This window comes from Lepisosteus oculatus, chromosome 15 (assembly GCF_040954835.1).
Source record: "Lepisosteus oculatus isolate fLepOcu1 chromosome 15, fLepOcu1.hap2, whole genome shotgun sequence".
In the NCBI taxonomy this organism is placed as follows: Eukaryota; Metazoa; Chordata; class Actinopteri; order Semionotiformes; family Lepisosteidae; genus Lepisosteus; species Lepisosteus oculatus.
The window spans coordinates 20110158-20134597 of NC_090710.1; the positions used below are offsets into that span (position 1 = coordinate 20110158).

The window sequence follows — 24440 nt, forward strand, 5'->3', positions numbered from 1 at the left end:
GTCAACAGTCATACATTTCCTGGTGACGTTCTGGACTGGACGTGAGCAGAGTAAACACGGCGAGGCGATACTGTGTTACTTTATCGGTAATATACGGCATTAAAAAACAATAACGACAATGTTCAAGGGCTGGGGGTCGTGGTTAGGTCTGGAGAATCCCGCCAGTGTGAAGTCAGAGGAAACTCCTAAAGATGCCGAGAGGTGCGAGGGGAAGGAAAGCGAAGAGGGGGAAAGTGAAGTAAACAAGCAGGAGAGGAGTGTGAAGCAGGAGAGTGACCCGGCGGAGGAGCTCATCCAGCAGGCCAGAGGGCTGAGCGGTAAGATCACAGCACCCGCACGGAAAACACAGCGCATTCCTTCCCTACATGTCCGGGGTTTCGTTGGCAGGAGTGGGGTCTGTGTGATTTATTTCTCGTTTATTTTAGCTCTTTGTCGCGACACAAATAGCATTTGCTTAAGGTCCTGTCAATTATTGTTTAGTTCTATTGAGATTATCGCACTGAAAGTCGAAATGAGAATGTCTCAGTTTTAACTGCAACAAAACCGCAAACTTATAAGTAGGAAAACGATCAAAGAGAGCCGGCACTGTGCAGTGGTTAGCACTGCTGCCTCTCAGCGCTGGGGCCCCGAGTTCAATTCCCAGGGCAGTATCTGGGTGGAGTTTGCATGTTCTCCTCGTGTTCAGGCGAGTTCTCTCTGTTGGCTCCCGTTTCCTCCCACAATCCAAAGACATACTGGTGAGTTAATAAGCTTCTGGCTAAATGGGCCCTGGTCTCAGAGTGCGATTTTCTGTTTGTGTCTTGTGGTGGACTGGCATCCCACCCAGGGTGTATCCTACACTGTGCCCATTTTCTGCTGGGATAGGCTCTGTTTTTTTCCAAGAAAAGTGTTGCCTTATGTCAGGCATAATGTCCTGCTGCAGTGATATGATTTCAGAATGAGCTCAAAGGAAGGGAAGCAAATGAGGTCTCAGAACGTGAAAGGTTTGGCGCCATAACATCAGACTGACATCACCATCACTACAAGTAGAGTTCTGTAGCAGCTATACACTCCTGCCCAGACCATTGCTCTTGGACTTCCTCATCAGATTGTCTTTTGTGCACAACTTCTAGCATGTCATCATGCACATCTTTCCCATACTCTCTGACATCTATTAGATAGGTCTACAAAAAAACACCACTGAAGAGGACTAGGCTCCACTGATGGCAAGTCTGCTCTAGGTAATAAAATGAAGCCACTGGACATACCGAGTGCACAGAAGAGGCTTTGTTGTCTGGTTGTCTTGATGAGCGGGGCACGTATTTCTGTGTTCTTCTCGGTGTTCACCATAGTTGAATTCAACAGGTTCAATCACCTCATCACCTCAGAAACTCCCTCGCTAACGCTTAGGCAACAAACACATTCGAGTCAAAGTCATTCATTTTGGCCAGTTCATCAGAATGATAATAAAACAGTTAATTACTATGCGAGATTTGTTTATTTTTCTTTAAAAGTGCCGAAATAAAATGACAGTCTGTATTCTGTTATACATCTGTATGTGTAAAATGTGTCCTTATAATTATCTGTTGAATACTAAATAGGAATATACAGCTATGTTGATTTTCATTGTATGGGGGACTGCGTACAGCCCCATGTGCATTTTACTAAAAACTGGTAACACATGTTAAAACTGCTCTCTTATGAAGAATAATTATTTGTGGCAGAGAAGATAAACCTAAAGAATACAGACATTTCTGCTGCCAGCAATCAGCAGAGTAGCACACAATATTTCGAAAATGTACAAGGACCACTGAGGCTGTTTTCTTTTGTCTTTTGTTTCTTTTAGGATACCTGTACAATTTTGCTAGCACTGCCACAAAAAAGATCTCGGAGTCAGTAGTGGAGACTGCACAGACCATTAAAAAAAGCGTGGAGGACAGAAATATTGATGGCATTATTGATAAGGTAGTCCTTCTGTCTGCTGCTTACACCTATTCAAACGTCAGTACTTTTGCTTTGCCTGTCAATGTGACAGTGTTGTACCTGGCAGTTTGCCATGTAGGAGGCACTTGTGAATGGTCTGAGCATGGCACTTGGCCACATGGTGTGAAAGCTGCCAGCAGCCGTATCACTCTGCAGCTCAGAGCTGGCAGCCCATTGAAGCTCAGCAGGTGTGAGCCTGGTCAGTACCTGGATGGGAGACCTCCTGGGAAAAACTAAGGCTGCTGCTGGAAGAGGTGTTAGCGGGGCCAGTAGGGGGCCTGAGTGGGTCCTAATGCCCCAGTATAGCGACGGAGATACGATACTGTAAAAAGGCGCTGCCCTTTGGATGAGGTCCTGACTCTCTGTGGTTATTAAAAATCCCAGGGTGTTTCTCGAAAAGGGCGTTGCCCTGGTGTCCTGGCCAAAATTCCCATTGGCCTTTACCAATCACAGCTTCCTTATAATCCCCATCTATTAATTGAATTGGCTTTATCACTCTGTTCTCCTCTCCACCGATAGCTGCCGTCACATCATCCAGGTGGGAGCTACACATTGGTGCTGGTGGAAGAGAGTCCCAATTATCTGTAAAATGCTTTGAGTCGAGTGTCCAGAAAAGTCCTCTAAAAGTGTAAGGAATGAATTAAATTAAAATGTAGACTACCAGTTAAAAATCAAATTCAATGATTTTTTTTTAGTTGGTAAAAATCCGAGCCCAGCTTCCGACATTTGATCTCCAAACCACTCTCTGCCCCCTTGCAGTTCTTGTGGAAGAAGGGCAGCACGTGGGTCATTCAGAACCTCTTCATGGAGTTCTTAACTTTATATTGTTACTTTACTACATTTAGATTAGAAGTTTTTGTTTTCTCTAATTTTCGTCTTCTTCTGTGATGCATGTTAAAATTAATAAGTTTGTTTTGCCTCTCCCAGTCTTTTTATTAAATAATGTAGGCTTGTCTTTTTTTGCTGAAATTCACATCAGTGTAGAATTCTTCCCAACAACTCCTTGATGTGTGCAAGCAATGCATCTTAATTAACTAGAAATGTGGAAATAGTTTGCTTCCAGTGCTCCCACCTCATTCATTAATCTAATTCTGTAATAATTCCAACTCTATGACGCTGCCTGCAGGAAAAAACAATCAAGATAATGATGTAAGAGAAGATTCTTTTTTTTCCTCAGACGATATTAGGAGATTTTCAGAAAGAACAAGAAAAGTTTGTACAAGAAAAGAATGCAAAAAGGACAGGTGAGTGGCAGTTTTGTAAAGGGCAAAATGTTCTTTTTTGCCAGACAGAATTTAACTGTGCTGTTAAAATTGTGCATGCTTGTGCTTCGGAGTGAAAAGACATTTTAGAACTTCAAGGAGTAAGCATTCAATTTTCTTTTAAAACAATGCAGCTTATTAACTTTCTACTCTGTTTTCGATCCTTTTTGAAGACACTGCTGTTCCTCCTTGGGTCGGTTACAGTGAAGAGGAAACAATTCAACAGCAGATTCTGGCTTTATCAGCAGTGAGTACAGAACAAAAGATTGTTGTCCTTTCCTAGAGTGGGAATGATATACTTACTGAGCAAACTGAGAAATAGTCCAGGTCTATTCTAAGCTTTTAAAAAAAAAAATGGAATCACACTACTTTCTATTTTATATGCAGCAGTTTGAATTGACACTGACCGGTCATCTTACCATTGCCACTCTTGTACTATCCAAGGAGAATGTGAACTGTGCCTGCATACCTCTGACATGCCTATCTGTCAGAGCTATAGTGCCTCACAGGAGAACTGACACTGAGGATTGGTCGAGAGCCCTGTTGGCCCTGAGGATACCCAGCTGGTTTTCGGTGGTTTGTGGGGAAACGCCTGTCACCGCCGGCTAATGCTATAGCCCATGCTCCAAACAGCGGCATCTGAGTTATAAGGTTTAACTTCAGCCCGTGCTGGCTGAGCCACTTTCAGCCTTCATTTGCTATTCTTTAATGAGGCCATTACAAAACTAGACAGACAGAAATGGGCCACACGCATGGATTGAGAAACACTGTAATCAGTAAACAAATTTGAAATTGTATTTTGCAATTAAAATGTTTGTAGAAGTGGCCGGCACAGTGGTTAGCATTCTTACCTGGCAGCACTGGGGCCCCGGGTTCAATTCCTGGGTGCTGTCTGCGTGGAGTTTGTATGTTTTCCCTGTCTTCTCATGTGTTTTTCTCATGGTGCTCTGATTTCATCCCACAGCCCAGAGATATGCTGGTAGATTAATTGCTTTCTGGGAAATGTGGCATGAGTGTGTCTCTGTTTGTGCCCTGTGTGTGCCCTGCAATAAATGGGCATCCTGGATACTTGGATATTCGGCATCCAGGGTGTATCCTGGCTTGTGCCCATTGTTTACTGGGATAGGCTCTGTCTCCCCCAGGACCCTGTAGTCCTGTAGAAAAAGTGGTTAGAAAGTGGACAGATGTTTGTGGAAGTACCTGTTACCTCTATGAAGAGCAAAGCAAAATACAGCATTTCCTTCTGAAGAAGTGTGTTTCCTAAACTGAGGTTTAGTTCCCTCTGTGTTTCAGGACAGGAGAAACTTTCTCCGAGACCCTCCTGCAGGAGTGCAGTATCACTTTGACTTCAATCAGATGTTCCCCATCGCGCTGGTGATGCTCCAGGAGGACGAGCTGCTCAACAGGATGCGTTTCGACCTGGTTCCTAAGCAGTAAGCAAGATGCCTTTACTGACTGAAAATTTCACTTACCAGCTGTTCGCTGGTGGAAATAAAGATGTTCCTCTTTTGTAGTAATTTAGCATCCTTTTCAAGTAATGTTTGTGTTAAAACTCCAAGAGCTTTGTCTAACTTCCCTTAGGGACCTCTCAGCCTTTTTTTTATGGCTAGTTATTCCTTATCCAAGTGGGCTCGTATTATAGGCTTTCTACCCATGACACTTAGCAAACCCTACTGATCTGTGTAATGTAAAAAAAAAATGGTCTGGTAGTGTTTGGTTCTGATAATGTCCCTATTACCTGAGACAGCTCATATATATGTCATTTGTTTGTGATTTTAATCATCATCTACAGTGCAAGGGTTAGTAACTTGAGCACTAGTTCATTCTTATACTATATTTTCCTCATCTGCCCTGTATCTTGCTAGCCTGTACAAAACGAACCTGTTCATAGACTGAAGATCCGTGTGCACAATTAGCAGATCTCATTTACTTTTGGCCAGATCATTTGCGAGGGTTCTTCTTATGGTTTGATTTGCATGTGTTTCTGCACAATGAGGGCTCCATTTTTGCTGTGTATTTTCCAGCTGCCTTTTTAAATGGTATTAAGCAGTAGGTGAGTCTTAACTCCAGTTAAAAGTATTCATTGCTCTCGGCGACTAGGATGTATTATGAGTCTTTTCATTTTAATACCCTCACACGTAGTACTTGTAATTATTGTTGTTTAATATTTACATCTCTGTTCTGTGAAAAATATTAGTTTCACCTAAGAATATTTGGGCTTATTTCTGTATTGTTTTTCCTTGTCTCCTGTAGCGTAAAAGAGGAGGTGTTCTGGAGGAATTATTTCTACCGTGTCTCTCTGATAAAGCAGTCGGCTCAGCTCACTGCCCTGGCTGCACAGCAGCAGGCTGCGGACAGGAAGGAAGAGGAGAAGAGCAGTGTCAGTCCTGAAGACGGACGCCTGACAGGTACCCGTCTGTGATCAGGCTCGCCAGCTGCTGTAGGGCCGCGTATTGGGCAGGAAGAGGCCAGCGGTAGCAGTTGAGAAATCTTAAAAGAGGAATACAAATGAGCAAAACAGTTGTCAAGTTTTTAAGCTGGTTTTGTGAAGGATTTAAATAGGCGTGAAAACCTTCAGATACTGTTTTTTTATATCTAACACCACCTGTAAATGGTTTTAAGAAGGTAGAAAAACTCACCACCCATAATAATAAGCTGTATTTCTAGAACTGTTTGTTTTAAACATTGCTTTCTAACAATACGTTTACTCTTGTGTTTTCTGGCCTAATACGTGCAATTGATTTGAAAAGGCATTTGTATTGGATTCTAGTAGTTAATTCCTGAAGCGTTATGCAGGCAAACATAGAGCTGCTCTCTGTCCATCCAGTGTGACCAGCTGGAGTTTACTGAAGATGGCCTTCTGTAGCCCGCTGGAATTTGCTAATCAGACCTTTTGAAATTTTCAATTCCAACTTTGTTCACGGTTTAAGATGGCTTTGAAAAACATGTGTTACTGTACATGTGACTTTTTTGTAAATGTGGAGTGTGGTAGCGTAGAGTTATGTGCTGCAGTAACCACTCAACACAGAAATAGAGAAAAGGTCCAAGAGTCGTTCCTGGATTTATTATGCAAGGTGCTTAAACAAAATAAGGCCTCTGCTCTACACAACATTTATTGACAGAGTGGCCAACCGCAACACTGACTACTGCATACCCTGACTGACCAGAGTGAAGGATAGAGTCATGATGTACAGATCACATCCCAACATTGCAGTTATTATTTATTATACAATCAGCTGCTCTTATTACATCAGATGACCTATTACAATACAGCTTTTTCAATATTGTACATTGCGACCTCTAGTGGATGCCTCATTGTCATCGTAGTCCCCCTCTCTAGTTCCATAATGCAATTTGCAACAGTAGGAAAAAAAGTACAGCTGGGCAAGTTGTGGCTTTGCTTAGCCGCTCTTTCAGCAGACACTCGGAAAAACTCTTCAGGACAATCAAACACAGTCTGTGTTTCTTTTTGCTTTTCAGAAATTATAAGACCCAAAACTCCACCCACTGCCATCAACAGCAAACCGAAGCCAAATGAGGTAAGGGATAATGGATGTGGTGTGGAAGTATAGTTATCTTCTAGTTCTCTTTATCCCTGGATGTGACAAGAATCAATTAAATGCTCAAGTTATGAAAAAACAAAGCCTTCGGTGTGTGATTCGACATGCTGCAGTTGCAGGAGCCTGTTAAATGGATATGTTTTAAAGATTCATTGTTTGAAACACGGTTTTAGTTCATGAAGTAGAAGTTACTTATAACTACTGTTGGAAGTTCAGTAAGTATTTTACACCAAAGAAATAAGATAAGATCACTTTATCGGCCATATTGTGTTAGAAATCCATTGAGAGTAAGGATTAAAAGCTCTGAAATATTTTTATTGTGTGCCCTGAGAAGATGAGGTGAATTTTAAGGGAGACAAAACAAATTTAGTAGAAATATTATCTGATTAAATTGTTTCTGTGAAATGTGGCGTCAGTCTGTGAAAGTGCTTCACTTTCTTATCTGGAAGAAGGGGGGGGGGGATCTTTAATGTGCTTGTTTTCAGGCCTTATCTTTTCTCTTTGGTCAACATTAAGTTATATGGAGGTTTTAATATAAGTGCAGTTGACTTGTATCATTCTTGGCTATTCTAAAGAACTTATTATTTTGAAAATTTAAAACTGGAGGATTGGTGCTTTGTAGCTGAATTAGACCTACTCTACTGTAGTGGTGAGTAATCAGTTAGGGCAAGAAAAACCATCCATGTTCTCTTGCTGTAGGATGAGGAGGAGATCTCAACAAGTCCAGGAGTCTCGGAGTTTGTCAGTGATGCCTTTGACTCATGTGATATAAACCAGGAAGACCTGAGGAAGGAGATGGAGCAGCTGGTACTGGATAAGAAAGAAGACGTCTCTGGCCCAGAGGGTGAGTACTGTCACAGGCAGGCCCATACCCAGCACCTACAGTAGTACTCACTGTGCCTCCCCCAGCCTGCCTTGTCTTCCTAGCCAATCCTTTCTTATCTTATTTCAATCTGAAAATATGTTGAATCTAGCTTGAAGAGCAGATTGATCCTCTTTATATAGAACTGTTGAAACCTGCCTTCTAAACTCTGTTATTTAAGTGTTTCAGGCTTTAGTTTCTCTCTCACTGAAGTACGAAACATAGCTACTAGTCTCGTTTCTTCTAGTTTACCTTTGGTAGTGGAGGAGTTTTTGAAGTTTTCAATGTTTCAATGTTGTTTCCATCTTCCTGCAGAAGAGACAGCAGACTGGGAGAAAGAACTCCAGCAGGAGCTTCAGGAATATGAAGTAGTGGCAGAATCTGAAAACAGAGATGAAACCTGGGACAAGGAAATTGAGGAAATGCTGCAGGCAGATGGTTAAGTGTACGTAACTGAGAACTATACAAGTGAACTCTGATCGGCTATATTGTTTTCACCTTACTTTTAACACTATGAAGGACCAAGTAAGTTTTAATACTGCATGCAGCACTCACTCCAACAAGCCATGCAGCTCGCCTTTGTCTCTCAACATTCATTGAATTCTCTAAAGAAATGAAAAAACTTTCATTTTTGAAGCTTGAAATCTGGAACAAATTGTACCCCAGTTAAAGTGATTTATGCATTGACACTGAAGGTTTTAAGCTGATATATTTTTAACGTTTCCAGCAAATGTTAAGTGTTTCTTGAGGGTGATTATATAGTTATAATTTTATATCCATTGTGTAATGGGTTCTTTTTTTTCCCTTACGTCTGCTTCCATTTCTAGCGGTTATTTATTTTGTAAGAATATTCCCAAGTTTGTAGACAGTGCCAAACTGCAAACTTGCATATTTGTTTGAGTTTATTGTAATCAGAAACGGATTTATACCCAGTGATTTGTTTTCAATTGGCCTACTATATGTGCTTTTGTTCATTGAATTCATTAATAGATCTCCACCTGATGTAAATGGTTTTGTTTTTAGCTTTATGTAATGCAGGTATTTTTTGCAAACATATTTAGTGTTTTCTTTAATTTCCTTTAACATATTGTTTTTAACCCTTTAATTGGATTCTAGAAACACAATTCAATTTAAGGTGCATTTCTTATTAGCTGTCACTGCTGCTACAGGAGGGTGCATGATTGAAAAGACAAATGCTGACAGGGGGGAGTTTGTACTAGTGTTTGTAGGGACCACAGGCACAAAAGACTGCTGCAACCACATTACAGTTTTACAAAAATTATAACCAAGCTATACTTGAGCTCTATATTAACTGTACATCTAAGGTGTAGGTACAGGTAGTGGAAACAGCAATGGAAACGATCATATAAAGTCACTAAATATGGCGACTGGACAACACAGACAGCCTTGTTGCGCTGTGGAATAGTGGAATAGAGTCTGCAGGTGTCTAGAAGTCTAAAGGAGGGATGCAGCACCATTTTTCATTGAGAAAGACAATCAAATCACACCTGATTAATGGAAGTGGACATCTTTCCAGAATACCCCATAACACGATTGGAATTGTATCTGGTGACTGAGAAGGCCGTGACGTAGTGATAACATCAGTGTGATGTTCATCCATCCAGTACCATTAGGTGGAGATCGGTGTTGACCTTGCATTCTAAGAGAATGAGTGTACCCAGACCGTACCAGAAGAATGTGCCCTACAACATTACTGGACCACCAGAACCTTTCACTGTTGGAACCAAACACTTAGGTCTGTAGAGTTATTTAGGTCGGCACCATGTGTACACACATCTGTTTGTCAAAAACATGGTAAAGGATGATTAATCTGAAAAAAACTACATTTCTCCACTGCTCAGCAGTCCATTGCCTGTGCATCACCAGACTTGCAAACATGCTGCGCCAGGTGTGATGAGCATAGATGAATGCATAGACGTCACAATCCTGGAAAATGCCCTTCAACCTGTGGTTACACATTGCTAATGACGTCTTTCCATTGGAGTTCCATACTGACATCACCTTATACACCAATGGTTGTGCAACATCAATAAGTTCAAGTGACATGGCCAAATAGCCCTAACAATCATCCCTCTTTCAGCATCAATGTAGTTTCTTCCAGCAGCCATGTTAACAAAAATGTAGGCAGCCTGACCTGTCCAGCATTTTTATACATGACCCTTACCATGTTGGGATGTTATTTGCTTATTAATGCATAACCAGCACCTGTTTGGATGTCCATGTTTTTAGCATATTTGGTGACTTTCATATGCCCAGAGCTTTCCATTTTTTTTCCCCACTACCTTGCCCATTTCAGATGATAATGATTCAAACGTGACCTGTTTATTTGAAAAAATAATAGACCTTATTTTCCTAAACCTAGATGTTAATGAATACTCAGGAGGCCAGTCGCTTAATTTTATGCTCAGGAGTTTCTTGAGATTAAGGGTGTGGTGATGGAGATGTAGTAGGTAGTGACCTCGTTAAGAAAATGGTGTCCAGATCTAAAACTTAAGGCATTTGATGCTTTATGAAACCAACCCCAGAGTGTCAGCTATCTGGATCTGTATGTTAAGGTGACAGGAGGGTTAAAGTAGAGATGTAAATTGTGAGAGTAGACAACAGACACTGCCTACCCTACACAAATAAATAATTTAAAAATTTGTATTACCTTGTATTTTCTTCTTTTTTAGTGTCGTTTAAAGCAAGGTCACCGTTTGCCATTTGGTAAGAGCAAGTTATTTACTATAGTTGCACTCTGACACTAAGAAACTGTAAAAAAATAAGGACTTACAAGTGGCAATTTTTTTTCTCCTAATTATAATTGCCCAAAATGACAGAGTATAAACATTTTCTCTCTTATGTTCCAAGAACAGGCAGAGTAAGCAGAGGACGGGGCTCTTTTTGGCCTAGTCAGTTCAGTCTGTGTGAGATGCCACGAATAGGCAGCAATCCTAGCTGCTTTTCCCAGGTTAATTTGATTTTGCCCGTTTTTCCATTCAAGTATTGATCACACTGGTGGGGAAAGAACCTGCAGTGGAGTCAAAATCAGAGCCAATATTGCAAAGTTGACGATTCTGTGTTTCAAAGATACTCTATCATGAAAGAAACTGAATTAAGAAAGCCTGAAGGTCATCCTAAATATCTGTATTAGAGAAAGGGCCGAATCACAACAATTTATGCCTGGAGTGCTAAAAAGAAGAGCAACTCTTTAGGTGAGCACTGTGAACATGTGTGAGGTTTGTCCATTCTTTTAATCACCAGCGTACACTTTCTTTACTCCCTTTTGGGATCAGGAACGTGTGCAATAGCTGATAGAACTGAGGCCACCTAGAGACAAGGAGAAAATTATTTTCTTTGCTGAGAATGAGTTAGTGCCTAAGCAGTAAGGCTTTTGTTGGGTTTCTGAGACGAACACCACACCAGCTGCGTGAGCATTTAATATAGGGTTCCCAATTAGGCACTGGTGGTGAACAGCGGTATCACAGTGAAAAGTGTTTTTTTGCTGCTGTGTCATAGCACTTAGTCAGAAACTGTCATTTCTACCTGAGAATATTTGGATATCAGAAAATGGTAGGTAATTAGATATTGTTAGATAATGTACTGTTGTTACCCAGTCTTCATCGATGTATACATTATTGGTACATCTCTGTAGAGGGAACACATATTATAATGTGGTATTTAGATCACTTACAAATACTGGCAATGGATGTATTTATCTTGTAGTTTTGAAGACATTGATTGTGGTTGTGTACGTTTGAAGTTGTTTATAAAACATAAATACCTGCAGAGTTTTTTTCTGAACAATGCAATTCAAATTTCCTGTTTTTAGTTATATTATACATTGCAAGTTAATAATTGTTCATAGTTGTACATTAAAAGATTTTAATGTAGGGTTGTGATTTATTTTGAAAACCTGAAAAAGCAGCATCAGTGCTGCATGCAGTGCTATCGATGTTAAATTTTACATCAGTAATGAGCAGATAGGATTGGAGTGGTAGTGTTCCTTGGGTTAAAAATAATGATGAGTCCAAGTCATTTAATAAAGACACCAGGTGCTAAACATGTGTTATTGTAGGTGAGTTAAAATTGGCACATTGCTCTGATTAACAATGTCTATAAAAAGCCATTCAATAATGTGATTGTAATGCAAGAACAGTAAAGATATGATCATGTCCAGTTCGAGAAAGATGAAGACCGCCTGGTTGTTATCAGCTTGATTGATGGGGGAGAGAAGTCTGTGAGAGATGTTGCCCTGAGAATGAGATCTTCTGCTTCACCAAACACCTGGAGAGGTCCTGTGAGTGAAGGCTACATCCTGGAAACCAAACAGTCAACCACACCAACCCAGGACTGATGCATCTGTAAAAGGTGTGGCTTTGTTTTGTTTAATACATATCATTCAAAGAAATACATCTCAGTTTTTGTTGGTAGGGAGGTGGTCTTTTAAGTTCTTATAAATAGCACAGCCATTGAGTCGTTTTTTCCTGTTAAGAATAAAATGGAACTTGTAATGGATCTATTCTGAAAATTTTGGAGTGCTAGGAAAATGTTATTCTTCATGCTAACCAATACTCTTTGATACCGGCTGACATCGGCTTCTTTATGTCTGCTAGAGGACCTATTTGTCATTTATTCAGTTTTATTTAGTTGTCACTACAATAAGCAAGAGGTGCTAAAACACCCACGTTATTTACAGCCGCCAGCTGGTAGCTAGTAAGTGATGGCTTACTCTGAAAGTGAAGAAATGCAGTGTCTCTTTAGAGGTATTGTTTTCACATTGACCAGATTTTTGTTTTTTTGTACTCTTGATCTTTTAATTATACTGATAATATGTTTTGTTTGCACAGTACAAAAACAAAAACAAAGTTAAAAAGGGCCTGTTTTTTTAATAAGCGACTTGTCTATGCTTAATCGAAAAAAGTATTTTAATTATGTTTGGGAATAAGACTGGAAATTAAACTCTATAAACTTAAGCTTTGTTACTGCATATTTTATGTTCTCTTTTCAGTCATCTCTACTTCACAAGTAGTGCTGTCAAAACAAACCCTCAATTTAAAAGTAAAACATGAAACACAGCCTTTTGTATGGTCATTTTTGTCTAGGATACGTAATTGTTTATTAAGTGTTATTTAGCATTTTATTGGAATCCCCTTATTGTAAAGCTGTGTAGAACAACTATACCACTTGATATGTTCCAGGTCTGAAATGTTCTGCGGTACTTCAGAGCAAAAACAGTCTACTCTTATGCAGTTAATTTGATCTTTCTTACCTTCAGATGATGCTCGCTGAGAGAACAACCTAAACTGATTCTGTTTCAAATATAAGGTACACCTGAAGTATGTAAGCATATGTTAATGGAAAGAAATGTTATAAAATTGAAATAAAAATTGAGAAAAAATAATGCATGAACTAAGACAATTCATATAAAGGTTTGTCACTGCTCACCAGTAACCTGAATATTTTCCTAGTAATCCAAAATAGTACTTAAATTAGTAATGTGAGGTAATGTAAAATAAAGCAATATACAAGTTCAAGATCTGTTAGTTGCTCAGCTTTACACAAAACCTGTTTACTACAGAGTTATGTATTTTCAGCCTCACCTAAATGTTAAACACCAGCATCCATAAGGATTATATAATAATAACCCTGAGGCCAGGGGCCAGGGTCTCTGCAGGATTTCCATCACTTTTAAAGCAGCAGCACCTGAAGAGGAGTGAGATCTTGGTAAATTAGTTCAACGAAGCCAACAAAAAGCTGATTTAAGTCATCATGTGCTCTGTTGAAATTAACATCAGCCTCCAGGACAGGGGTCGAACCTTATTCATTTAAACAGTCACTTTTCTTGAACAGTTTCCAGAATTTATAGCTGGTTTAATTTGTAAGCACAATAAGACTGCAATAGAAATTCCCATATAACACAATTATTCTCCTTCTACTGAATTTCTAAAATGTTTTTGTTTTTTTAGGGGGGTTCAAAATGCATGGTCTTGAATGCCAAGATTATGGACAAGAAAGCCTATTTAGCCTCAGACCAGGCCTATACTGAAGTCAAATTAATCGCTATATTGATGTCATGATTGCACTGATATCAGCAATCAACAGAACCTATTACGGAAAAATAACTATTCAGCTACATAAACTACTTCTCATTTTAGCACCTCATAAGGACAGTGATTGTTGGGGGTATGATGAAGGATTAATTTGCCAGGAAACCCTGCTGCTGACTTGAGACCTGTCTTTTATATTAGTTAATCCGTTAATCTCAGCAGGAGGACTAATCCAACAAAATCCTCAATGAATTCCTGAATTGTACTTAAACCATCAAGGAAAAATGACCGAGAAGAAATTGATATAAACCTAACAGACACAAAAGCACACATAAGCTACAAGCTCTCACAAAGTGTGCCGCACATTTAAAATAGTCATCAAACTGAGATGAATAAAGTTTGTGCATAAGAACGTAGGAAAGGCAGAAGACAGGAGGGGCCATTTGGCTGGTCATGCTTTTCTCCTAATTCAGTAGCAATGTGAACATTTTGAAACAAGTGATCAAATTGAATTCAGCTGTTTCTTAAAAGAGCTTAGATTTCCAGATAACCGCAACTCTGTGTAAAGAAGCATTTTCTGTCCTACATCCAAAACAAACTCCACGTTAGTTTGCAGTTGTGACCCCACATCCTTGTTTCAGTGCTTAGCCCTATCTCTGCCCCTTAGGATTTTAAATATTTGACTTGAAACAAGACGTGCTCTATCTAAGTCCACTTTGACTCTTAAAATTGCATCATTCCACAAACGTTCTTGCCCTTTAGCTCTATAATTTCCATAACTTTACCAGTAATAGAAATAAAATTGATTTGCCTGTATTTCTGTATTTTCCTGGTACAGTTTTGTCTCCCTTTTTATAAATTGGTGTTACATTTGCAGTTGCAAGTACCATTCCCATTTTAGTGAGAGAAGAAATATCCTAGCCAGGGTTCTTGGATTAATATCCTGTATTTCCTGACTGGGTACATGCCATCAGATCTATTAGTTTTTAACCACGTTTTCCCAGTAGATCCTCAGTGTCAGGAACAGTTAAATTACCCAGTGCCATCTTGTGTTGTAGAAGCATGAAATATTCATTCAGTATACTTACTATACATTTATCTTCTTCTGCTTTTATCTTTGAAACTGTTTCTGTATTATAGCTCTTTTACTATTGTAGTGCTGTTGTACTAGTATTGCTTTTGCTGCTTTTGTCAATTGACAACTGCCAATTTATATAAAATAAATGTCTTTTTTGCCAGCTGCAGCTTAGTACACCCCTTTTCCATCTTTGAATCTTGGGCCCTTTTATACATTCGGCAGAGTGTTCTGAACATTCTGATTGTTTTCCCAATTTCTCCATTAAACTCTGCCTTGGACTTCATTATTTTAGATATAAACACATTTTCAGCCATTAATGTGTTTTTGCAGTATGAACATCCTTCTGCAATTGAAAGTGAATCCATCTGTTCTCGGTGTACCACTTCAAAACTCTGCCTTATTCCTTTGTAGTTTTTCAGAATCATGATGTAGAGGTTTTAAGTATAAGTAAAAATATGCCATATTATGATAACAATTTCCCAGTTGTTCTATCACATCTTCTTTCCTTCCATCCTTCCCTTGCTAGGCTTCAGTTATTCCTAAAAAGTCTTTGTATCCTGTTACTGTTGTAGCCATGATTTCAGTGTCTCTTTACTGACGGATACAGGTCAGAAGATGAATGATACTATAATGTTACATGCAATTATTGCTTCAAACAATTGGAACATTAGGAATTTTCAAAGCAAAGTGCAATTCCTCCCATCAGAGCTGTTAATATTTCTACGCTAAATGATTTTGTCATGGCGCAGGATGAAGACGAATTCTGAAAGATCATTGAATTAAGCCTTCAAATAGTGTCTTGGCTTTTTTTCCTCCAAAACATCAAGAATTGTGTGTAAAAAACCAAAGCGTTTTTGTACAAGCACAGAATCTACAATTAATAGCTTTCCTTCTGTGTCATGGACAGTTCATTACCCCTAAATGCAGGTACGGCTGAGTATATCACCTAGCAATTTTAAGGGCGCTAGGACCCTTTTTCTCCTACAACATGTTCTTTTTTTATCTACTAGAGCCACCAGTGGACCCACAGACCAGACATAATACATAATATACCTTTTTATTACTGTCTATCAATCTAGCCATCATAAATTGTATCCCCATAGCACAAAGATTTATATAACTCTCTACCTGACACACAGACCACATAATGCAAATTACCCTCAAAGGCCTAATGATTGAATGTATTGTTCACTCGCAGAACAATTCAAGAACACACATGGACACTAATTACCAAAACCAAGGTCCCAAAGGAAAAGTAAGCAGCATTCTTCTTTGTAATCAGCTCAGGTTATTGAACTGGTGTCAGCTTTCACTGTACCACAGGAAAGGATGGAACTCTGTAGTCTTTCTAAGTGGTTCTTAGATGTCCTCTTAGTCTTGGCCGTCCTGAACAATGTGGTCCCATATGATCCCTCCTCGACCCGGTTTTAGGCAGAGGAAGGATGAAGATGATTCTGGGACCTTCCTCTGATGGTCCTGTGTGATAATTATCGAGTGTCTATGCAAGAACCTTTGATCCATGGGGCAGGAAAGACAAATGTACCACCCTTATGGAGACAATGGCTAATCTATGTAAATTTAAAGTCGGCACAATCCCTGACACCTGTTGTCCCACACCCATATTTTGTCACCCTGTGACACAATCTCAAACATCGATTTTGAAATCCCTTTAGAGTTTTAAAACCACATTTACGTTCTGGCTTTAGTTAGCCTTACAAAAACTCAGCACTGAGTCTAAATCAGCCAGCTTTCCTTGGTTTGGGGCTTTCTTTCCCCCCCAAAGAAATTCCTCAGTACCAACAGCCAACATTAAATCCAACTGAAATTAATCTTTTTGCAAATTGTTAAAATTTATTACCTTTTTAGCAGTAGAAAAAATGAAATTAAGTAGATTACAGATCCACAGCGCCAGAATATTTGACTAGACATGGGTCGGCGAGAGGTCTCTGAGGCTCTCCTCTAGACTTGTAGTTGAGAGCTGCTCTCTTAAGGGTATCGATGTTTAAGCATTAAAAATACAATTATTCCTATTGTTTCCAGTACTCATTTGTCGCTTTTAACACTTCTAAGTATACATGACGTGGAGACCAGCCTTGTATATAATATTCAACACGTTTGTCTTTGTCATAAATATAGCCACTGTTGAACTTTATTCGAAACTCTTTAACAGACCATGCGTATTTATTTCTTCCCTGCAATGATGGCTCCTTTTAAAGATATAATGTGAACTTCGTTTGCTCTTCAGCACCGAGGAAGACGGAGAAATCAGTTGTCTAAACAATATAAAGTCACTTCTCTGAGGAGGTATATTCAGCAACAGGTCTGTTCCGCCAAACCCACAAATGAATAGTTCAGGGTAGTGGTCAGAAAAGGAAGAAAAGACTGAAAAGGTCGCAAACATGAGCAACGTCGTTTCATAAAGCAGACTTCACCACAAATGAAAAGCTGCACTCGCTTTCCATGCCACTGATATCAATTGTGACATTATGGTCTTCATTCACTAGATTAAAAAATGTGTTCAGTTGTATCTTTCACTACAAGAATGGGCTTTTGCTGTGCATTTTGGCTAAACAAAACTAAATTTCTCTGTACGCGCATCTCGGAATGGGGGCATCGCGGTACCGACCGAAACCACATTTCCTTGTTTTTCACTAATATCTGCAGACCTGCAAAAATTATGTTTTCCAATTTAGAGGTAATGCATTTCAGCGATGCCGCACACTGATGTTTTCATTACCTTAGTTTAAGCCCCTCCCCTAATTCTTATCTACATTTTTCCCAGTTCTTGTATTTCGTCACATCATGGCGACGCACTCTGAAGCCAGGGTCGATTTAAACACTGAAAACATTCAGGTACCGCTGTTCTGCTGCCGCGATTGTGTGACGGTTTTGGTCCGAATGTAAAACCGAAATGAGGACAGATGTTAAAGCGTAAATTAGTTGCTAGAAAGGAAAAAGTTAATTGAAAACCGCTTTAAACCAGGAAATGTATGTTCCATACCGAAGTCCACAGCAGGTTGCTAGTTACTCACGCTCTGGCTCCGTAGTGCTTTACCTTTATTCGCGTGTTAAGGGGAAACACGGCTTGCACAGGTTTTAAATACACGTCTCATAACACAAAAAACAACAAATAAGCCGGCCTCGGTTACAACAGAATGTCGAATAAATATGCGGTTACGATCGTCGTTGTTTCATTTTTTATATTTAGGAAATTTCCGCTTAGTCCTACACTGATAGTGAGGCCCGAGTGAGATTAAAATGTAGCTACTTCGGTACTACAGTACAGAGAGTAAGGCACTGTAAAGATAAACACGACATACTTGCGTATGGACCTGACCGAATACAGTACGTTGTAAATATCTTTGACCCGTATAGTAATGCCTAGCGAAATGGCCTAAAGGTCAAGGTGTCTGTGTTTTTTCGCAGATGTTCACGCAGTTTTTTTTTTTTTTGCTGTATACAGTTTCTCTGTTGTTGCGTAATGACCGATATAAATGAAACTTAACTGCGTATCGTATTGCAGCTTCAAACTTAGTCCTCGGCTTTATATTCACCGTGTAGAAGGTGGTTTCGAGTCTGGTTTCCTTCATTTTTAAAACTACGTTAAATAAAATAGAGAGGCATTTTTCAACATCAGGGCTGAAACGAATGTACTTGTGAAATGTGCACGGTGAATGTGGCCTGCCGGGTTTCGGTGCTTAAAATTTTAAAATGAAAACGATTATTCTGGGGTCTGTTATCGCTTTCTTTTTTTTTTTGACCCGCTCGCAATTATGCTAAACTCGCGTTTAAGAGCCCGGAGAGCGTCTGCATGGAGCTCTTGTGCGCGCTGTTGATGCTGCAGGGAAACACGTGGTGAAGTCGGAGTGTGTTGGTTCTCTTCATGCCTGAGGAATAATTTCGGGCTGTTTTAATACGGTTGGAAATCACGCGGCACCGCTTGTTGAAACAGCCATAAAGACATTTTGGAACTCCGAATTCTTCCTCTGTATTGTGTTTTACTTCCTTATAACACATATTCATCTTTCATAACTGCGTAGAAATATGTTGACGATTTAACATTACAAATCTTCTCAAGGTGTTCGAGAAGTATTTCCTCTTTCACAATAGTGTCACATTAGTTAAGAAAGAAATTACATGCTGTATGTGTGTATATTTTAGACTGCATCGGAGCCATTTAAGTTATCTAGTGGGCGCAGGCTGAGGTTTAACCCTTCTGTCTCCTGCTCTCTGTTAATTCGGTGGAAATTTAATTCTTGAGTGAATTTTTCAGTTAAGAGTGCGTTCCTCTGCACAACACATTAGCTTTCCCTTTCTGAAATGTGGAGTCTTTTGCCTAACGTGAGACCAGTTTGTAAGATGTGTACCAATTAATTAACCTGTAGTGCATCTATTCATATAGTAATTTGTTACTGGCCTCATCTGCCTTTTATCAATACATCTATTCCTATCTTTACACATTGTTTCCTAGTACATTAAACTAAAATGTCTGCTGTCATGTACAAAAAGGATGCGATGCCTCCTAGTTTAACAGTTTATGTAAAAGGAATCCTGTATCATTGCAAGCACGCTGCCCCACAGCCTGACTTCATTTTTGGCAGATCTGACTTGACTCTATGGCAACTGATGCAAGGATATAACCAGCATTCTGTCCTAACTAATGGTGCAGTTGCTGGAACACCAAGAATTTCAGCTTTTTTCTAGTAGTAGAGATTTATTTTGTTTCAGAAGCTTATTAAGTCCTTTTATGCAAGATGTACAGCCAGGAAAATGAAAAGTACGTCTTGGGGAAAAACAAACTCTTACAGTTGGAAGTTTCTTTTGCTTTTTGTGACTTAAGTCAAATCCAACAGATGAGGCCAAGACCAACAGCTTTTATATTGAAAACCTAAATCCTTGGGCACCTTTTACAAGTACCAGTGATTGGAATTGATAAAGATGTCAATTAATTTTGCATGGTTAAGACTGAAAGGGATATTTGTAGTGCTGAGTTTGATTCTTGGCAGTATCTGTTGCTGTTGATGTTCCAGCATTGCAGCCATGTTCTGTAAATGTTTTAAAAGGCTGTTTTCTTTGCAGTCTATAAACAGGCACTGGATTTTGTGAACAAACAACTTTGGTGAAGAGAATAACTTCCTTTGTCCCAATCGCTATGCTTGGCAGGTACCATAGTATTCGGAGATATCGGAGATAAAAAGCAGCCACTGTCTCAAGCTACGAGTTCAGATGCTCAGTTGCGCTGTGAAGGTTTCTCATTCAGACAGGGGGGCTTGACTCTCGTCTCTCTCTCTCCCTCTCCCACCCCGGCCAGTTTGGGAGCCGAACCATGGAAAGCGCGGGAGTGTGTGGGATGGGCGTGGTGGCGCGGGGCCTGCTGGTGAGTGCCTCGTGCCCCGAACTGGGCAGGGGCCCCTGTCGGGACGAGCTGGACGGTTTAGGGGAGGAGGAATCCGCCTGCTGCGCCGGGGGGTCCCGAGGAGAAACGCCTGGCCGCGAGGACTTCCGCCTGGACCCCCCTGATGGAGAGCAGGACCCGGACACGGGCAAGAGCAAGGAGAAGAAAGGTTTAGGTAGGCTGTCGGACAAGGCGTTTTCGAGGGATAAGAGGGGGCAGCATTTCCCAGTTTGTGAAAGATGTGGAACCAAGAATCCCGGTGTTTGATGTCTGGTGCTTCCCAGTACCAGTAAACAGGAAATGAGATCAGAGAAAGCAGCGTTAGCTCTGTCTGGTAGCCTGGTCTTGTCAGATCTGTGAAGATAAGTCAGGCTAGGCCTCGTCAGTACTGGGAAGAGAGGCCTCTAAGGAAAAGGTGTGGTGGACCAGTAGTTGGCAGTCTTCCCTCCAAGCCAGAATTCCCAGCGCAGTAGCCCACTGTAGTGTGGTATAGGAGGTAGTGCTCTTCAGATGAGATGTTAAAGTGAGTTCCTGAATATTTTGGGGATCCCATATAGTCAGGGATATTAGCATTGTAGTGTTAACCCCAATGTCCTGGCTGAATTCCACTTTGAGCTCTTATAGTCCGACCTAAAGTTCTTCCTTAATTTCATGGGTGAATTCATTTCTTGCCTCTCTACCTGATCAACTGATTACTGGGGCTGCTGATGCATAATCACCGCAGCACAGTATCCAGGTGGGTGGTGTTCAGTGGTGGATGAAGTGAGTTCACTCCCCTGTGTGAAGCACTTTAGGATCTTCAGTGACAAAAAAAAACGCTATAGGAAACCATCACTCTGAAATTGGTTATTTGTATCAGATAATACTTAAAAGTTAGAAACTTTTACTATAACAGTAGATGAGCATAGAGTAAAAACATTGTTTTTGAACACATCTCATGTTAAGAGATGCTAAATCTTTGTATTTTATATTAGTTTCTTTTACTTTTTGAACCTTTAGTGCTAGGAAGACAATATAAAATAAATGTTTTTTGCTGTATGTTTGAAGTTTTACAGATTATACTGTAGGTTACCTGTGTAAATGCTTGCTATGTTAAGAGATCATCTGATGACTTTAGTTAAGACTGGAATGAAAGCTATTCGGCTATTAAGAATAGTTTTTTTTTCTACATTATACTTACACAGGGGTTCTTATACTATTATGTTAAATAGGCAGCTGAACTTTAATTACTGTAACTTTATGATCTGTTTTTCTTTTACTGTGTTGTTGACCAAATTTACTGTGACTCTAAGATTAAGGTACAGATTTCCAGTCTTAACAGTGATACTTAAGCATTTGAAAGATAAAGATTGTGTTTAAAATGTATAACCATTTCTCTTTGGAAAGTATTTTCCTTTTTTATGTACATGCTTTATTAGTCACGTTTTTTAGTTCCTCCTGATTTGCGTACTGTCTTTAGCAGTTCTAGCTCATTCGCGTTGAGTTGATAATGGAGTGCAGGGTGGGTGTGAACTCACAACTGCTCACAGATTGCTTTCTGTTTTGTGACAGGGAAAGAGGTGCTGTTATTGATGCAGGCCCTGAATACATTAGCTACCCCAGAGGAGAAGCTTGCTGCCTTGTGCAAGAAATACGCAGATCTAGTAAGTGAGAATGTTTGGAAACAACTTGCAACCAAAAATGAGTGTAATAATTACCATTTTGTGGTGTAAATCCCTGTTTTTGATAAGGCTTTCCAGTTTGAATCAATTTTGAAGATTACAGTTTTATAATCTATCATAATGCATGGAGGTGTTGGAAAATGATCATAGAATTTGGAAATGTCTCTTATTAAGTTCAAGAGTTTTGTGTTTTAAGTTTTCGAGTATTTTTAAAAGTGAAACCCACTCAAAGGTGTATGTTCAGACCTTGTTTTCTAATTCTGTTCAAAGCAGATAATATCACAGAGTCGTAGTCATGCTAGTAACAGTACACATGTACACAATTTAACACAAAGGAAATTAAAATTGGTCAAGACCTTAGCATTTTCAGGCGCCATTCTGAATGTGGTTGCTGTCAGTTGTCTGTCACTGGAGACGGGTGAGTCGGGCCTGTGTCGTGCCCTGACGGAGTTGTGTGCTCTCTGGGGGGGTTTGGCAGCTGGAGGAGAGCCGCAGCATGCAGAAGCAGATGAAGGTGCTGCAGAAGAAGCAGTCTCAGATTGTCAAGGAGAAGATCCACCTTCAGAGTGAGCACAGCAAGGCCATCCTGGCACGCAGCAAACTGGAGAGCCTGTGTCGCGAGCTCCAGCGTCACAACAAGACCCTCAAGGTAGGAGGTGGGACCACGGAACTGGGGTACGGGTTCTAACTCCTCGCCAAATTCACGCAGAGTGTTTAGTTTTCACGTTTAAAATAAATAACAACGTTGGCTCAGTCCATTCAGACCCATTTCATCTGACCTGCCTATGTGGCTTTGTATGCAGATTCTTCTGTACTTACATTACAGTGCTAGCTGACATGCAGTTGTAATTGTGTCCTGCTAAATGCTACACTTGCATCAAACAGAAGCTTTTGATAGCTTGAGCCCTGGAGTTTTTACCATGTGTAGCAATTAGTGGAATTGAGAAGCCACTTGATGTATTTTAATAATAATAATAATAATAATAATAATAATGTATTATTATTAGTATTATTATTATTATTATCATTATTAACAAAAATACCTGTTTGTACCGGTCATCAGCGGCTTTCATCAATTTATTACTTATATTGTGATCATAATATGCATAATAAATCAATGCAAGGAATATTGCATTTATATATAATACTTGTGAGTTGTTCGAAAGAAGTAATCACACTGCCTTGAATTAGTCAAATTAAAATCGCACATACTGCTCTCTAGGTTTGATGCATGTTCAGTGACTTTAGAACATATACTGTTTCCAAAGAAGCAGATTTTGGCAAATTGTTGCATAACCCTGCAGGAGATGGAAAGTTCCACTAGGGGTGTCCACCAATATGTTGCTTGGACAGAGAAGTCCCTTTGTGTAAGAGTTGGGGATGCTGAGGATGTGGCTTGCAAACCCTGTGGCCGCAGGAGGAGAACCTGCAGCGCTCCCGGGAGTACGAGGAGAAGCGCCGGGAGGCCACGGCGCACTTCCAGACGACCTTGAACGAGATCGAGGCGCAGATGGAGCAGCACAACCTCCACAACGCCAAGCTGCGGCAGGAGAACATGGAGCTGGCGGAGAAGCTGAAGAAACTCATCGAGCAGTACGAGCTGCGGGAGGAGGTGAGGTTGACCGGGGGGCCGGGAGTTTCACCTCTCCGCTGCCTCTCATCTGTTGGCGGCTGGGACTTGATCAGCTGAAAAAGCAGGGACAGAAATGTTTGTCGCAGCTGTAGGCGGCTCCACCTCTTGATGTTTATGAAGTTTAAGTACTGTTAACATTGAACATTGCGCATTACGCACGCATTTGTAGAGCTGTGTATTATTATGGACATAAAACAATCTGGCTGAGTATTGTGGCATTTGCATGACCTCTTTCACAGCTGGAAATGTGCTCTCTGCCATGCTGTCAGGAGCCTGTGATGTCATTTCCGTTCTCTGAATCCCGTCCTCAAGCAGTCCATATGGCCGCCAGCTGAAGCTCACTGTTGATTGCTCCAAGTCCGAAAATAAAGCTAAAGACATGCTGGGAAAAAATCACCAAGAGTCAAACCCATTTATTTAGATATGAAGAATATGATATGAGATTAATTTCATTTCTGATTACATATACTCTCTACGGGACAATAACTCTGTAACAAACATCCACATTTCGTCAGTGCTGTATGATTTTGTGTAACGAAGCTTAAAGATGTGGTCTGTAATTGTCAATGTTGGCTGCAGAAGTGACTTGCTCTGAACAGGAAGATCTTGTATAATTAGCAAGTTATAGTAACCCCTTAAATGCAGCAATCAGGTGGTCTAAACCTGTTCCCTTATCCAGCATTCAAATGCTCTAAACCTGTTCCCTGATCCAGTGTTCAGGTGGTAAGCCGGTTCCTTGATCTAGCGTTCAGGTGGTCTAAACTTGATCTAAACTTTTTCCCTGATCCTCTTCAGCACATTGATAAGGTCTTCAAGCACAAGGAGCTTCAGCAGCAGTTGGTGGACGCCAAGCTGCAGAGGACCACGGAGATGATGAGGGAGGTGGAGGAGAAGCACCAGCGCGAGAGAGATTTTGTGAGTCCCCCTGCACACACGTTGCTTGACATTATGGGCAGAATGTTGATTGTACACACCCT

At 40.3% G+C, this 24440-nt stretch overlaps 2 protein-coding genes across 10 annotated transcripts in view; both read left to right on the plus strand.

Annotated features, from left to right (window-relative positions):
* Window positions 1–10426, plus strand: syap1 (synapse associated protein 1). 2 transcript variants are annotated; one of them, XM_015363775.2, is made up of 10 exons: window positions 1–317; window positions 1826–1944; window positions 3140–3206; window positions 3398–3471; window positions 4518–4657; window positions 5478–5632; window positions 6705–6763; window positions 7484–7628; window positions 7962–8091; window positions 10340–10426. In XM_015363775.2, exons 1-9 carry the CDS (start codon window positions 119–121, stop codon window positions 8087–8089), a joined length of 1086 nt encoding a protein of 361 aa, XP_015219261.1. In that variant the 5' UTR covers window positions 1–118; the 3' UTR covers window positions 8090–8091; window positions 10340–10426. The 2 variants fall into 2 exon arrangements, with proteins under 2 accessions (XP_015219261.1, XP_006639176.1); XM_006639113.3 differs by lacking the exon at window positions 10340–10426 and having other exon boundaries at window positions 7962–10311.
* The window catches only part of txlng (taxilin gamma), a 24760-nt gene continuing 10659 nt past the window's right edge, over window positions 10340–24440 (plus strand). For 2 of the 8 annotated variants that reach the window (XM_015363767.2, XM_015363766.2), the window contains exons 1-6: window positions 17539–17627; window positions 20086–20344; window positions 21721–21812; window positions 22309–22479; window positions 23248–23442; window positions 24259–24378. In XM_015363767.2, coding sequence (XP_015219253.2) covers window positions 17577–17627; window positions 20086–20344; window positions 21721–21812; window positions 22309–22479; window positions 23248–23442; window positions 24259–24378 — 888 coding nt within the window. In that variant the 5' untranslated portion in view covers window positions 17539–17576. Of the gene's footprint in view, window positions 10374–10527; window positions 10618–10771; window positions 10862–11826; window positions 12018–12847; window positions 12975–17538; window positions 17628–20085; window positions 20345–21720; window positions 21813–22308; window positions 22480–23247; window positions 23443–24258; window positions 24379–24440 lie in introns of those variants that run through there. The other 6 variants (XM_015363770.2, XM_015363771.2, XM_069179218.1 and 3 more) reach the window with 6 other exon arrangements.

What these genes read in the sequence shown, in the direction of transcription:
- syap1 (XM_015363775.2), top strand. Translation starts at nt 119, where the DNA reads ATGTTCAAGGGCTGGGGGTCGTGGTTAGGTCTGGAGAATCCCGCCAGT. An exon ending in GCAGGCCAGAGGGCTGAGCG is followed by an intron (nt 318 to 1,825) that starts GTAAGATCACAG and finishes TGTTTCTTTTAG; the next exon opens with GATACCTGTACAATTTTGCT. An exon ending in AGACGTCTCTGGCCCAGAGG is followed by an intron (nt 7,629 to 7,961) that starts GTGAGTACTGTC and finishes ATCTTCCTGCAG; the next exon opens with AAGAGACAGCAGACTGGGAG.